This window comes from Cyprinus carpio, chromosome B7 (assembly GCF_018340385.1).
Source record: "Cyprinus carpio isolate SPL01 chromosome B7, ASM1834038v1, whole genome shotgun sequence".
NCBI classification, from domain to species: Eukaryota; Metazoa; Chordata; class Actinopteri; order Cypriniformes; family Cyprinidae; genus Cyprinus; species Cyprinus carpio.
This window is the reverse complement of record NC_056603.1, coordinates 17635953-17652850: the sequence shown is the minus strand read 5'-3', so window position 1 is coordinate 17652850 and position 16898 is coordinate 17635953. Positions and strand designations below refer to the sequence as shown.

The window sequence follows — 16898 nt, the reverse complement described above, 5'->3', positions numbered from 1 at the left end:
ATGCATGTCGAACCAAAAGACATTGTCATTTACTTTGCATATAGTCTAATTAGCTGACTTAATGAGGCATTTTTACAAAGAACCTGTTTATGATACATTCACAGAGGATTGCAGAATTGTAACTTTGAATGGTAGTGCACTTAGAATAAATGATTGTGTGTTTACTGCTGTAAGTTGTAGCTATGTTTGGTAGTGTGATCATTTTTTGTGGGCAGCGTGGGGAACGGGGTAAGAGCGGGGTGCTAAGCAGCAGCACTCAGTGGGAGAGCCAACCTTAACAACACACCCCAGAGAATGATGTTGAATCTCCCGAGCCACAAGCTTCTGCCTCGGTGCACAAACATGCCTGACACAGTGCGACACAAGGACCTTACAGAGCTGAAGTAGAGTTGTTTTAACATTGTATTCAGTGTATAGTCAAACTGGTGTATATGCTACCTAGTGCCACGATGAGAAGCAAAACTTTGAGCCTGACTGCTGTTCGAAAAAGCCAAAATTAATAGACTTTTTGAAATTATGGCTGGAAGACTGATAGCACGAATTGGAGCTCAATTAAGTTTTGTTTTATCTTTTATTGAAAACTGTGTGAGGGTCATGACATTACTGTAATTCACATCAAAGGTTTTCAGATGCCTCTCATGTATTTCTGGATGTCATTTTCTGTAGAAAATGGAGCTTGAGTAGAAGTTGTTTGTCAGTCGCACTGAGACGTGTACCAGCTATGCTTGTGAGCTTTATTTTGAACACACCCTGGGCCTCTTGACACCAAATCCAGGCAGAGCTTGAGTTAAAGAAGGAATGAGAAGTCAAGCAGCAGAGCCAATCAGAAGAGAGATGAGTGATTGTACTACAAAAGCCTGTGCCGGCACACTGCAAAGCACATCTTTTACTGACCTACATTTAGCTTCCCTGGCGCACACATAAGCACGCCTGCCTGAAGTATTGGTTGGCTCCGCTGCTGCACCAAACCATCATCAATTAAGCAGCTGTAGCTACTGATATTGCTTCTGCTCTAGATCAATGAGTGGGGCGAAGAGTTGGGAAGCTCAGATAACACTATGAAAGTACAGATTGAGGGAGAAGATGACCACTGATCTCTGATGGTAGTGCATATGTGTGCGTCCCGTCATAAAACCTGCAGGGATACTGGTGGACATTTAGGTGTATGTTGGATATACTTTAAAAATAAACATTTTACTAGAGAAGTCCTTTACTGATTTAGTTTTGGATGTGTTTGTGGTAGCAAATGATTTGAAGATTTTAAGTAGCCACAATTCACAAGCAGTAATATACAGACTTCACTTTATTATGCTGTGTTGGGAATATGATGATTTTTGTGTACCTGTATAAAGCTTGATACTTTGGTGAGGTTTGACCAAAAAATAACTGTAAATGGACAACATACAAAGGCTATCTGCCCTGTGCAAAATGGAATAACCACCTGCCCTTAAGTGGTTTAAAAAAGTGGTTCTGAGCCTGGGACCAGAGCCCACTAGGGGCCTCAAGATGACTTAAAATGATTTACATTTCAAAAATGCCATGGGAATTTACATCCACCCATTTATTTTCCAAACTGCTTGTCCTATCTAGGGTTGCGGGGCCATGGGAATATGTTTTTTATATGGGAATATATGTTAAAAAATTTCATTATTAGGCCTACAAAATAAGGGGCCTTGAAGGTTTAGAACCATCATGACTTAAATGTTTAAAAAGTATTATTATTAATATTATTTATATTCATACACTATTTTGGATTTTGCAATAAAAACCTGATGTTAGCAACTCCATGCCAAAACTATGAATCGTTTATAGATCATATAGTATACAATCTAACTGATTGTACTAAATAGTTTTATTTATTTGTATTTTAAATTAGGCATTTTGAATTAGTTTTGTGTATTGAATTATATAGTGCTATATAAATAAACCTGCTCTGGCTTACTACTGGAAGTGTCATGGAATCTGCCTTTTCTTCTCGTCAAGAAACATTCAAGACGCAGAGTGCCAAAATACAAAAAAGTCGAGATGCCTGCAGAACATCTGGCCATCTCACTTGCAGCTTAGAGTTTCATACAGTTTGTAGCAAGTGATCTTGTTGCAGGTGTTCTTCTTTTCTCTCCTCATAATCTCCCCAATACTCTCAATAAATTCTCCCACCACAGTCACCTCATTAATTAGTTTCTTGTTCTAGGTGGCAAAGTGCCAACTAGTCTATCTTATTCGGTGTTATTTTTATTAAAAGAAATTGTTAAAGGTCATGTGAAGTAAAAGAGCAACTTAATATCATGTAAATAACAGAGACCCTGAAATCATGGATTCATTCAGGTTATATTTACAAACACATTTTAAATGAATAGTAGAAATATACCATAGAAGTAAAATGAGTTCTTGTTGGCTCAGTTGCATCTCTTCATCTTCATGTATCGGTATCCATAATTGTGATCTGAAACATGAGTATTTGCTGTATACAAGTAGGTTTCAGTGCATTGTTGGTTGAATGTTAGCATTAATGAGCTTAATTTCCATGTAATCAATCAGGTGTCCTGGATGAGGATGTGGTTGTGATTGAAGCGACTCCTGCACCTGCAGTGCCTGCCAGCGAGGAGATCAACGTCACCTCCACGGACAGTGAAGTGGAGATCGTAACCATTGGAGATGCCTTCAGGTGAGATTTCACATCAATATGTCCTTGTAACTGGATTTCAGCAAGTGTTGTAATATTTGCAGAGGACAGCTGTTAAACTTCTGGTGATCTGGAGATCTTCACATGGCATTATATGAAACTTGTCTGAACTGTAGTACGAGGTTCATGGCTGTTTATGGCTCACTGTAGTCCCCAGTAAGGAACTGCTTCGCCCAGATGAGAGGGCACATCTGGGTTTAGACATGAAGATGGCATTCTCTTTTGTTTTTAAGGCATTCCACTGAGCTCCCAGCTGTTATGGACCAATTTCAATGCGTTTCAATGATCATAAGTATTGTAAATTCATAGAGTTTTTCGTTTTCTCTTTGAGAAAATGGAATCACAAACAATACTTGATCAATTGCAAAAGAAGTTTACCCAACTATGACGACTTCAGCTTCTGAGAAACCCAGAAATGTGAAAAGGGTTCATTGTGTGCTCCATATCATGGAGAATGTCCAATTTTTGTCTTTCTGTGGACCAATATCAAATAAGGGTCTCTTTTTTTTTTTCTTTTTTTTTTTTGGTCTGATGACCTGCAGGACGTTCTCACATTCTTGCGAAAAAAAAGTTCAGTGCCTCGACTTGTGTGTTGTAAAGATTTCCATTGCGTTCACAGAAGAGCAGAGACATTGCACGTAGATGCAATTTTTAGTTTGCTGCACGCATATCAATTTAATAAACTCTATAGCCTCCGGTATTTTGGCTGGGTTTCCCCAAACTATGTCAGACGGAGCTCTCAGCAGGCTTCCCCTTTGAAATCTGATCGAAGCTCTAAACTCAATCACATCTGATATGGTTTTGTCTGAACTACGCCCCCTCTTCCCGTTGCTTGATTTGGTTTTGCTGTCCCGCTTCTCCTAATTGTTATTGAGGCGTCTGTTCCCGAGCTGAGAATCATCGCTTTATTCTATTACTTTTTTAACCGCTGCCAGAAATAGTGCTGGCCACCACCACACGCCTGCCAGCAAAGTCATTCAATTGAGCCCGTCGAATCCCGAACTGTCGCCATCTTTGGCCGTGCATTGGGGGTTGATCGTGGTATGGTTGTCTTTCTCAGGACCTGAATCATTCAGACGTTAGTGTTGGATGAGTAACTCCTCAAGCTGTTCATTCATTGGTGCATGTTTGCATGTTTTATACCTCTGTGACAGCATGAGTGAGGTGAAACACAAGTTTTCACAGTCAGTCAAGCCTGGAGGGTTGTTTATTTAACATGCACACAAAGATTAGTAAGTGATTTTATGGTTGCCAGCTGTAAAGCTGTAATGCATGGTGGCCTTCTTAGTAAAGGTTCATAATGTGCTGGTCTCAGGAAAGCAGGTGGGTCTGTCAGGTACTGATGTGCAGCCCAGTCTTATCACTTGCTGGATATGTTCAGAATAACATAATACTATAGAGAGCAACAGTGCCTGGCCATTTTTTCAGCAGCCTTGGTTCTAGAAGTATTTTTCCTATTAATTTTACCCTTATATTTCTATTTTCCTTCTATGTTTTTTAAAATAGAAGCAACTAAAGTGGGAGAATATACATACAGTTACAGACTGAGACTCATGTTCTTTACTGGTAAAATCACGACATGGTACACCAATGCTTCGTCTGCCCTTACAGCTGATGAGGGCTTTGTGTCATTTCCATGCCCCGCCTGCCGGCCATGTGCTTGTGTTTGGATGTAGAAAGCACATCCTGTCAGAGAAGCTTGAGGAAGACTGTCTTGACTGCTGATTTTGCTGTCTGTGCTGAGGTTGGCCAGCTATATAGTGAGCAGTTCTATAGGTTTTTGTTTGTGTTTAATTAGATTTCCCTCTTCCACCTTCACATTGTTTTCTCTGCACCAGTAAGATCAGCTCCCTCATTTATTTTCCTAAAGGTCATGAGGACTATTATCCCTCTTCAAACAACAGCACTGGAATGCAACTGAAATCATGTGGTCCTGCCGTTATATGGCTTTAGTGTGGAGAGTAAGGTTGAGAGATAGTGTGCAGGAATGTGGGCTTGTGTGTTTGTGACTGAATGCTGATCTGCAAGCCGTGTGTCGGCTGTGGTTTGGATAGGACTTCAGTGAAGGGGGAGGGAGAGGCTTTACAGCTCAGGAAAACATCACGTGGCCAAGGTCAGAGGAAAATGGGGGTCTTTTATGAGTGCACGTTTGAGCAGTGTGAATAGGTGTAGTTTGCATTCACTCTTAGCAAGTCAGATACAGTGATAAAGTGGTCTCTACCGAATGCTTTGCTTCTGTTTGTGTAGTGATTTGAGTGCTACCTCTCAAATAACAGAGTTGACGAAGCACTTGTTTTTTAAGATGTAGTGCAATGCGAAGTATCAAATACATAATCTGTTTAAAATGTTATCTACATTCTATTATGTTAAAAACATTGAAGCTATTCTGCATGTTTAACTAAGTGGCTTTTCTGGCCATAACATTCAGTAAAAACACATTAGACTGGTATGGCACTTTTTCTGCTCTTCTGCTACCTGTTGGTTATTTATTACGTTACATTACATTCATTAACATTCTATTTATGTGTAATATGAGACTAAATTAACTTTTACTATTTAAAATGAGGGATTTTATTTTTAAAGGTGCTGTATGTAAGTTTTTGACTCTACTAAAGTTTAAAAATGGCATAATATTTTAGCAGATATTTAAGAAACATGCTAAGTTAACATACTTAATTATCTGAAAATCAATGCTACAGTCAGTTATTCTCCTTTGAAAATGTGCTTCCGGGCTGGAATGTCGGTCTCTGTTCTGGTTTGAGAAACCCGCCCACTGCCAGTTTACACAATTGTATTTCGGCACCCAGGGGTGCCAGTTGTTGGAAAACACAGCGTATTTCATTTTATTCATCGTCAAGTGCATTCGTTTTTGTTGGTGTCGTCAATCTGGCAACCTGCATGTGTGTCAAGTCTGAGGAGGAGGGGCTGGGTGAAAAAAAAAACCCTCTCCAATGTTTTGAATTTGGACTGCAATAACTAGTTCAACCACTCGGTGTCAATCCTACACAAAGCACCATTAACTACTTTATTATTTTTATTTAGACAAAATAAATAAATAAAATAAAATCAGTTAATTAGAGATGTTTTTGATTATTAAAATTTAATTAAACCATTCTAATTCGATTGTTAGATGACTAGTTGACTGTCCAGATCCATCTCTATAAACATATTTTGAAGAAGGCTCAGCTATGAAACGTGACTTTCTACAGAGCTCTTCACACTGTCAAAACAAAGGGCAACAGGGTTATTTGACTTAAGTATTTGTCTCTCTTTCTTTAACCCTGTTCTTTTTATTTTTCGCCCATATGCCTCCCTCTTGTTCTGCTTTCCTCTCTTCACTCCTCCCTTCCTCTAGTCTAAACTCATGCTTATGGAAAGCATTTCCAGGAACTGGATGTGTGTTATGTAGCGAGAGTGGTCTCATTTAATCTTTCCTATCTCCCTGAGGTGCCTGGGCTTGCAGCAGAATGCTGAGAGTGTTTCTCAGCTGGAGGAGGGGCTCTGGGTGTCTAAGGTCAGCTGGATGAGCAATGAAGCTCTTCCACTCAAAGATCCTTTGTTTATAGTGCATATGGAGACCGATGAGGGAAAGCATGAAGAAATTATATAGCTAGATGGACTATTAATTCAGAGGAGGGGAGTCGGATTTAATGGAACCCACAATATGCACATGCAGGCAGCAGCTGTGGCAGACATCCGCTTACGGCAGCGTTACAGACAAATCTGTATGTTTGCATTATAGATTTTATTAGAAAACCTCTCTGCATTTGTTCAAATGATGATGTTGTCTTATCTGAAAGTGTTTCTGAGGCACTGGAATGGAAGATGCTGTCTGGTTGTATATGGTCACTTGCTTGGCTGGTGAGCCTCTGAAGCGACTTTGTTTCACCCCTCCCCCATTTCACAACAGCACACTGTCTTTAAATGCAGAAGCTTGCAAAACTCGGCAGACGTCTTCCCACACACACAGGCATTTGACACATTTTGCATGGACTCCTGTTCTGTTGTATTGCTTAAAGAAATGGCTGGCTATTAAGGGAATCCAATGAAAAAATGTCAAGACTCCCTTTCAGATTCTGCACAGGGTCTCTCATTTGACCTTTACGCTGGCTTGTGTTGATCCTGCCCACTGCCAACTGGTCTGAGACGTACAGGAAAAAGAATTCCAATAATATGTTTGCAAACAAGGCACTGTGGACAAAGACTTAAAGTTCCTCAAATTCCAAAATAATCCTACCTCCTCTCCATCCCGGTTACCACCCTATCAGTTCCCACCCAACCCAACCATAGACTCAAAATGCCATGCTGGTATAATTTACAAAATAATCCCAGGCCTGCTTGTGGGTAATTAGTGGCTGGTCTCAGGTGATTTCTCTGGCTTTGCCTGTGATTCTGCCAATTAAAGAGCAGTGTCACACACAGCCTCAGGTATTCCCCAGCACTCATGTCTGATTTGACACTCTCAAAGCTTCCTCAAGAACTTGGGGTCTTGGGTATTTTGGGCATGATTTTAAGTGTAGAGTTTTCTTTCATAGTGTTTATTGTATGTAATATTTAGTATATAGTCTTTAGGGTTGGGGGATATGCTCAATTTTCATATCGTCCTATTGTCAGCCTATGAGTTCACCAATACACAATATTATCGTTCTAATTTATTTATTTATTTATTTATTTACTTGGTTTCATTGTCGAAAAGTGAACCAAGTCCAGTGTAAGGCTAAAAGCAGCCTAATGTTTTTAATATGACTGAATTTTGTATTTAACATAACAATTTAATAGAAACATAGTAAGTTACTAATCATAAGGCTTACATTTCCTCCGTTATTCAAAAAGCAGCTACAGAAAACTAGCAAAGAACATTTACATTGCCAAAAAACATCATAACTGACTTCAATCTATCGCAAGTTTATGCACTTTAAACACTCCCGTTATAAGCAGTGAAGCTGTTGGCATTATATGATGAATAAATATTTTATACTTACATTGCAAGTACATCTGCACTTTGTTGTTTATGATGAGAGAATTCAGTCAGCATGCACTGAACAACAAAACTCCGCTGTTTCAGCGATGACTCATCTTAATGGCTCTGATTGGCCTTTGCATTCATAAGCTCAACATAAGCATGTGTGATTGGTTATAACTCACAACAACACTGAAAACGTGGAAGAAGAAATATAATGGAACAAATAAGCCCTAATATTAATTAGATCGTATTACTAGCCTGATAATAATAATAATAATGATAATAATAATAATCTTGCTAAAGTCAAAAACATGAGCCACAGGAAATATCTCTGACTATCAATGATACACAATGCTATTGTATATCAGCACAACAATAGTAGAATTGATTTGTTTTTATGCACGTAGTTTTTTTTATTTGTTATATTTTATTTTATCTTACACAACCCCATTAGTAAAGCATTATGTATTATACACAGCTCTGTTAATTATAGTTACACCATTTAAAGAGATTTTCTTTGGTAAATGTTTTAAGATATTCATCATTTCAAGAGTTCTGCTCCTTGGAGTCCTTCCAGTGTTACAATGGTCATTGTTTGTTTCTGTATGTTTCAGTTTTGAGATTATAAATTCCCCTCCCCCATTTATTTTATTTTATTTAATGGATTTTTTTAATGCATACAATTTGCGCTTTTGTTGATCCTAAGGGGAAATTAAAAAAGCAGGAATTGTGCGTTGAGTGTTTATAGTGACGTAGAATTTATGAGTTGTTTCTTGTGTGTTTGTTTTATTTGTCCTTTGAGTACAAATGTTCTGGAGGACGCCTTAGGATATTTTTTGTAATAGTCAGTTCTTTTTACTCTGAATACTGATGCTGAGAGCACACCGTTCAATCTGATCTGCTCCCCTAAATGTTTTCAAATCAGCAACAGAATAACAAATCTAGTTTAGTATTTTGTTGTACACAGCCAGTCAGTTTTTTGAATGTGTAAATGTGAAGTTGAGATGACTAGGTATGTCAGAACATCATTAGATTTACACATGTTGAAGCCTATGGAACAACAGAAAAAGTGTTTGAAAACGGAACTAAATTTGGGTAATGGGCAGAAATCTATGTGTGAATTGATTTTGCTTTACTTGATATAAAGAACTCAGTTTAAGATGTTTACATGACCTACGTATTGTTAATTTATTAAGTATAACGGGTGTAAGATGTACATGTAATCACACTCACTGACATGTTCACAAGGAAACTGAACGTTCTGGAGTCACTCCCCTGGTCTCCAGAGAATCCCTCAGCCCTCCAAGCCTGTTGGTAATCATTTTGTTTTGATGTTTTAATGATGCAATCTGTGGTTAACGGGCTCACCAGTGTTGGCTTGGGAGTCAGGGGGCTTCCCTGCTCTCCAGGCACAGGGGCTTGGTGCTGCTAAATCCCAGCCTGGAGAACAACTCTATCCCCAGGCACACTCTGCTTTACGGCAGCCAGGGCCAATGTGCCCCTCCTATGGAATCAAATCCGCACAGAGGGCTAGAATTCCACGAGTGACTATAGAATTCCTGAATAATTTATTTGGGATTTTGGAAAACCGCCATGTTGCTTAAACTCTCCAGAGGAAAATAAACTCTACAGACCTGGGGTCTCATTTATAAACGTTGCTACGTACAAAATGGGCATAGAAACATGCGTACACAATTTTCCACGCACATATCGTGATTTATAAAAAATAAACTTGCCGTAAATATGAACGCATCGTACAAACATTCTAGACCATGCGTACAAACTCTTTTTCCTAGAGAGAGAAAAGTAATTAAGTAAACAACGATTTTAAACTCTGCTTTCATGTCAATATACACATTTATATTAAATACTCCACTCGCATCAATGGAGATAAACACTGAAATTACATAATTTTACAAAAAAACATAATTACATAATATTATTAACAATAGGCTAAATGATTTTCCTGTGGTAGCCTATGCTATGTTTTAATGACAGCAAGGAGTGCTATAGGTGCACAATAATTCATCTTTAAACTAAACTACAGATCACATGTCTGAGAAATATTTTAGCGAGAACAATGATCAATGATGCCCACTTACTTTGATGTTATGGTGGACACTGCTGGATTCAGTGGGTGAACGGTCCTTTGTCCGGTATAGGACCAATGATAATAGCTTTCAACCGCAGCTGCACGGAGGTGTTGATGTCGTGTGAAGGCATCTCAACGACATAATGAAAAATACCACTATATTTGAAGGATATAACTAGGAGAAAACGGTAAGATTTGCACGTTTCCTTTTTAAAATAGGCTACTTTGTCAGTGACGAGCCGAATCAGACAATTGTATTTACACTGCAATAAATATGGGCCTATCTGTTTCCACTAAAAATAGCTAAAAGATGTTCATCAGCAAAACTGCATACATTTAATTGATTCGAATTGTTTAAAACAATTGAAATACTACTATTTGGCCAGTGTACAAGAATGAGATCAAATCTATTCTAAAATATATCTGAGAACAACTTTAAACCATTTTGTTTTTATGGATATTTTTATATATTTATTATAAAACATAAGAAGGATACTGGATAATTTTTAGCAATAAAAAAAAATAATTTGTATGGCACAAATGGCATTATAGTCCCCATCTCATATTTCCTTAATGTCTCGGTGTTAAACATAATGTCACGTGCATGGGAATATGCATGGAAATGATATGCAGATGAGGTTATGCATAGTAAAACAAGGCATTGTAAGCTCCATATATGGTGATTTCGGGGAGGAGACGAGGTGGAGATGCACGTACACACAATCTTCCCCTGACTGGGTTTTATAAAGGGATTTTTGCGCAGGTTCTGGTTTTAAATCTGAAAACTTTTGTGCGTACTCAAAATCTAGCTTTTGTGCCTACGTACACTTTTAGGATGGAATCTACGGAGAGTTTTATAAATAAGACCCCAGGAGTTTATAGCATTCAGAAACCCACTACTAAACATTACAATTTTCACATTGTGTTGTATACTGCATTACTAATAGTGACAATTAATGTGCGGTTCTGGTAACACACAGAGACTGAAATTAAGCTTTGTGTCATCCACATATTTTAGATTAAGTTTTGCTCTTTGAGCTGAGTGATTTTGTGGCCTCAAAATGGGACGTTCTTTTATTTAAAAAAATATATATATATATATTCACATGGTTGACATAGGTATAGACAGTGATAGCTAAAATTAAGACTATTTGAGAGTCAAACCTGTTAATAAACACAGTTTCAATTCCAAACACTGACTGTGTGGATGCCAATACGACTTAATGTGAGCAAGTAATAGTGACTGAACAAGAGAGCATGATTTACATGAGGAGAAAAATGCAGCTGTTCTAACACTGAAACAAAAAGCCAGTTGAAGTAATGTTTGGAGCAGAATCATGCATGAAGTGGTTTACTAATTAGTGTTGTAATACCTGTAGTGTGACTCTAATGAAAGCTAATGACATCAGAACTTGACAGAGTTGCATTTGAGATCTCCTGCACACAAGCCCCTCCCTTTTCACCATGCACAAACCCCTCCCCCTCCCTTCACACTGTTTACACCAGGGAGCTCATGCATTGAGGAGTGGCCCTCTTCTGGATTCTTGTTCAAACAAAATACCTCTCATGTTCACTACTTATTTCTTTTTTCCTGAGTTTGTTATCCTGAAATTAAGTTTTTACAGATGCACTACTACTTCTACTCAAAGGTCTTAGATCACTTGACAGGTTGTGGTGTTTGGTGGTGGTTTAGCTTATTGTTTATCTGTTGATTGTGCGGTTTGTTTCATGTTATGCTTTGAATTTTTTTCTTCTTCTTTGTGTTGTGTATTACACTAGTCATAGTTCTGTGTATATGTGTGAAATATGTGCATGTCATGCTCTCATGGCACTAGAGTGCCATATCTTCTCATAGATTTATAATGTGTGTGTCTGTGTGAAGAGCTCTATCTCTCATGTTAGCTGGCTCTTATTTATGTTCCAGCCGATCATTCCATTAGCTGCTAAAGTTGCTGCTCTAATGCCCTGCTACAGCTCACTGGAAACAACAAATTCCAGACCACAAACACTGGTCTGCTTCTGTAGCACATTTTCTCTGTCCTCAATGGACCATTTTTGCCAGCCATTCATACCATGACCGGTCATTGGCTAATTGAGTTTTGGCATTTTTTTCAAATAGTTTTACAGTTATGTTAATGTGGACTGTCATCTGTGTGTTGTGCAGGCCACGCTCAGTGGGAAGCCATGGCAGAATGCACTGGGGACCCAGCTGTTCCCAGAGCCGAGCTCAGGAGGGACGTGGCCGTCATCGCCTGTCTACCGTCATCCAGCCACTCAGACAGAGTGCTGGAGAGGTCGTGGACCTCACCGTGGACGAGGACGGTGAGGAAACCTATCCTTTTCATTTACACTTAGGGATGTACAGATACTAAATTCTATACTAATTTGTCAAAATAAAACTAAAAAATAAAACTAAAATCAGTTGTTTTAAATGCTACTAGTTAATTGAAGTATCGCATGCATTTACATATAATGTTCACTATGAAAAAATAGATATCAATTTTGAGATATGCTAAAGATTACATTTAACAGTGATATTAAATTATTAATCTTTTAAAAATTAACTTTACCTTTGCCACCATTTAATGCTTGCTTAAACTAAATGCAAACAGTAGTGGACATGAGCATGAACTTTTAATGATTCAATAAAGACTGATATCGATAACTTAAAGGGATAGTTCAAAAATTTTGTCATCATTTACTCACCGTCATGTCATTTCAAACTGTATGAGTTTCATTCTAATGTTGAACATAAAAGAAGATATTTTGAAGAATGCTGTAATCAGACAGTTGATGGTCCCCATTGACTTCCATAGTATGTCTTTTCCTACTATGGAAGTCAATGGGGACCAACAACTGGTTCTTCAAAATATCTTCTTTTGTTGTTCAACATAAGAAAGAAACTTATACAGGTTTGGAATGACTTGAGGGTGAGTAAATGATGACAAAATTGTAATTTTTGTATGAACTATTCCTTTAAAAAAACAATATCGGCAGATAACCGATATAGTACCAATGTGTTGCACACATAGACTGTATAAAAACATGGATGTAGTGTCCTTGACGTCACCCGTAGTTTTCTGAAGAGCGTTTTTAAAGCTCAAAGTAGGTGGAGGCAGTCGTCACCGCGTGACACTCCCGGATCTTCAAAAATGGGCACAAAGGCGGGAGCTGGTTGCTGAAGCCATGCCCACCTAGCTCGACGGCAGTGTCAGCAGCAGCAATCCACCTGTCACTCAAGTGGCCACGGCCTTAATTATGCAGAACTTTAAGGGTTAATATAATTTAAACTGATGAGTTATAAAAAAAATCACCCCTCACAGTTGTCATGAAGGGCAAAATAAGCTATATAGACCAAAATAATTTTTTGTACCAGGCTGTAAACATGTTTTTTATTGCTGTAAAGTTGGCCATTTTGACTCCCTTTTGGAGCCAGCCTCTAGCGGCCAGTCGATGAATTGCAGTTTTAGTCACTTCCTTGTTGGCTTCACGAGAGAGAGCGGGAGGTTGCCGCCTGGTTGCACATCCCTATTTATTCTCCTATATTATTCTTTGTGCCTTCTCTGTATCATTCTTTCCCTCAGTTTGTGCTGCTTCTGTCATTATCATGTAAGGTTTAAAAGCTTTAGATGTAGAGAAGCAGGAGTGTCTGAATTAGTGGTGTGCGATATGACGATATTTGATCGTGGCCATAAAAATGTCCCCACTATTTGCTTTTGGAAAAAATATAGTATCATCGTGCTACAGCGCACATTCTGGCACCACCGTATCATTCTGTACAATGCGACATACATTCACATCACATTTCAGCGGTAGAGTTACACTCACGGGACACTGCACTTATTCACAGTCACAAAAGCACATTATTTGCATGTGCATTAAAGCCTTGCCGGTTAAACATTTCATTTGCGTACTGTTCTGACGTGCGCTTTTTCTGAGCACATACACCTGAAGCGCATGCACTAAAAAGCCTGTTAAACAGCACCTGATTACTTGACTTAGTTATCTTTCACGTTAATACTGTCAAAACACACAAGGTTTAATAATAAACTCAGTTGCTTATGTCTAAAGTGAAAGTAAACAGTTGAGAGAAAAACAGATGCATGATTGTATATTAGATGCGTGCAGCTCTTAAAGGGACAAGAGACTAAACATGCTGCCAACTGTCATTAAAGGGATAGTTCACCTTAAAATTAAATGTCTGTTATTAATTACTCACATGTTGTCCCAAACCTGTATTAATTTATTTCCTGTGCTAAACACAAAAGAGGATATTTTAAAGAATGAAGGTAACCAAATAGTAGCTGGTCCACATTGACATTGATAGTAGGAAAAAAACCTATGGAAGTCAGTGGGGACCAGCAACTCTTTGGTTGCCCACGTTCTTCAAAATAAATGTTATGTTCAACAGAAGACTGAAACTCATTTAGGTTTAAAAAACAACAGCTTAAGAGTGAGTAAATGAATTCATTTTTGGGCGAACTAACCCTTTAATGTTAATAAAACAACAAAACACAAGAACTTTAAAACAGTTGCTTTAATATGGGTCCACATATACTGTACCTGAAAAATAAAGCCCTGTTTGTTTTATTTGTATATTATGTGTATTTGTAATGTGGGTCTTTGTTCTTATTTTTTAATATTTATAATATTTTTTAACAAAGATAAAATCATCTATTGTGATATTCCTGAAAAAAAAAAACTGTGATATAATATTGTTGCCATATCGCCCGCCTCCTTGTATGAATTCATGTGTTTTTCATGATCACTAGCTTCAGAATTGAAAACCACCATCCATCCAGTTTAACAGCAAAACCAAAGGGAGTCAAAGGGAGAAAGCAACAGGAACTTGACAGGAATTTAATATGCCCTCGTTTCAGAACATGAAAAGGCTTTTTGAATATAGTCTGGTCATGACCTCTTCTCATGCTAAAATTGAAATGCTCAAAATACATGAGCTGTAACCGCAACTTTTAAAACAACATAAATGTGTTGCGCAACCACAACAAGTAAAAACAATCTGCTGTCCACTTTTGCTGAGCCCTAAAATCGAGGGAGAGATTATTTTGTGCTTGTCAGCCATTATTTGAAATGTAACAGGTTTGATGAGGATTTGATGAGCGTCTCCCTGACTCTGCAGTGCTGCAGTGATGGTCTTCAGGTCTGGAACATAAAGGAGGGAATGAGAGTTAGATCACCCAGTTCAACACTGCGTGGGTTTGGGAAATATTAGATGTCACATCTAATCTACTCATCTTTCACTGTGAGCGGTCTTTGAGCTGTATCTCTGTGTGAGGGGGAGGAGGAATGAATCTGGTAGATTCGGTTAGTGTTGTTCAGTGCTGTGGATTGCAGCTTGACTGTGTGTTCAGGCCCCGTTAATAATGATTAATCTATATCGTTTCAGCATGCACAGCAGCATAAATAGCCTTTGCAGCTGCACAGCATTCTCTCACAGCCACAGACTGATGGACACCAAAAGCATCCCTTTTATTGTGTGTAATTGAGTTTAATTCTGATTTAATTTGCAGGCAACATAATGAAGTCTGTATGTTATGCAATCAGCCACTTGGCCCCAAAGATTCAGAGATAACTAGTATAGGAACCAATTAAACTGCCATTCTGGATAAGGAAATAAAATCTGTTTAGTGTTATCTCATTAATCTGTGATATGCTCCCGAATCTCGAGGTTTGTCAAAGGAAAACTCATTTACATTGTTTTGTTTGATTTACTGTCATAAAGTGTCTCTTTGTTTGCTTTTGGGGTCTGTAGCTGGCGGGGAGGTAAAAGAGTAGGCTGAGATATGATTGCATTTGCATTTCTTTTGATGGAGTGAGAAATTAATTTGCAAGGAAAAAGCAGATGGATTACTCACAATGGAATGTTAATGAGTAGCTATCCTCATGGGCCACTTCGTGAATAAAGTGTGTGAGTGTGAAAATGCACATGCATGCTCACACTGATGTTCTAGAGCTGGAGGAAACCATCTGTTGCCAGTTGCAACAGTTAAGAAGACCCCTATTATTAATATCTTTATAGTTATTAGTGAAGGTGTAGTTATGGTCTGCTGCAGCTGAGCTGTAGTTAAAAGTGCGGATGCACTGATGGTAAAATTCTGGCTGATACCAATTCATTTTCTTTATTTACAATAAAACACACTGAAAAAAACTTAAATCAGTCATTGTAAATGCTACAAGTGAATTTAGGTATCAAAACATTATGATGTACAGTATGAAAATTATTACTGCTTAAAAATGCGGGGCCAGTATTTTCTATCATTATTTATTTAATTTTTTTTGATAATTAATACGTTTTGCAAGGACACATTACATTGATCAAATATGACAGGAAAAAAGTTATGTAAAAAAAATAAAATAAATGCATTAAAGATAAAACTTGCAAATAAATTTGTTAAAATGTAAGTTTGATTTCATCATATTAGAAGGACCATGTGACATTGAAGGAGTAATGGCTGCTGATAATTCAGCTTTGCAGTCACAGGAATAAATAAAATTTTAAAATATAATAAAATAGAAAACACTTTTTTTTTTATTATAATAATATTTCACAATATTACTGTGTTTCTATGTTTTTGATGAAATAAATGCAGCTTCAGTGAGCATAAGAGATGTTTCCAGAAACATTTGCTAATTTAACAGTATTATTAAATTGATTTAATTAAATGATGGCAAAGCTAATCTAAGGGGAAAATGAGAATGCACATTTAAACAATCTAGTATTGACCAACACAGAAAAAAAATACACAAATATACATATACACCAATATATTATTCATCACTAATTAGAAGTTTTACCATTTATGTTTGTGTGTGTCTTTGTATATGCTGATCCATCTTCAGATCTCTCAGTTGTGCCAACCACTTCTGACAGCACACACCCACAGTCAGTCAGTTCTTCTTCCTCTTCCCATAATGCCTGTACCTCAGAATCGCCACAGGAGGGTCCTGGTCCCTCCAGTAGCTGCGCAGCGGCCGCCCCTGATAGCACACTGGCTGCTCAGAGCCATGGTGGAGTGCCAGGACCCAGCACCACCAACACCACTGCCACCGAAGGTAAACTCGAGATGCTGGTGTCCAATAATTGACATTGATTTTGATTAGTGATATGTTTGTATTGGTTTTTAATTGTATGTCTTTAT

At 38.0% G+C, this 16898-nt stretch overlaps 1 protein-coding gene across 5 annotated transcripts in view; it reads left to right on the top strand.

Moving 5' to 3' along the window:
- Positions 1–16898, top strand: part of rnf111 (ring finger protein 111) — a 38305-nt gene that overhangs the window by 9236 nt on the left and 12171 nt on the right. For 4 of the 5 annotated variants that reach the window (XM_042727621.1, XM_042727622.1, XM_042727620.1 and 1 more), the window contains exons 3-5: positions 2539–2665; positions 11903–12060; positions 16600–16812. In XM_042727621.1, coding sequence (XP_042583555.1) covers positions 2539–2665; positions 11903–12060; positions 16600–16812 — 498 coding nt within the window. The remainder of the gene's footprint in view (positions 1–2538; positions 2666–11902; positions 12061–16599; positions 16813–16898) is intronic. The other variant, XM_042727623.1, reaches the window with a different exon arrangement.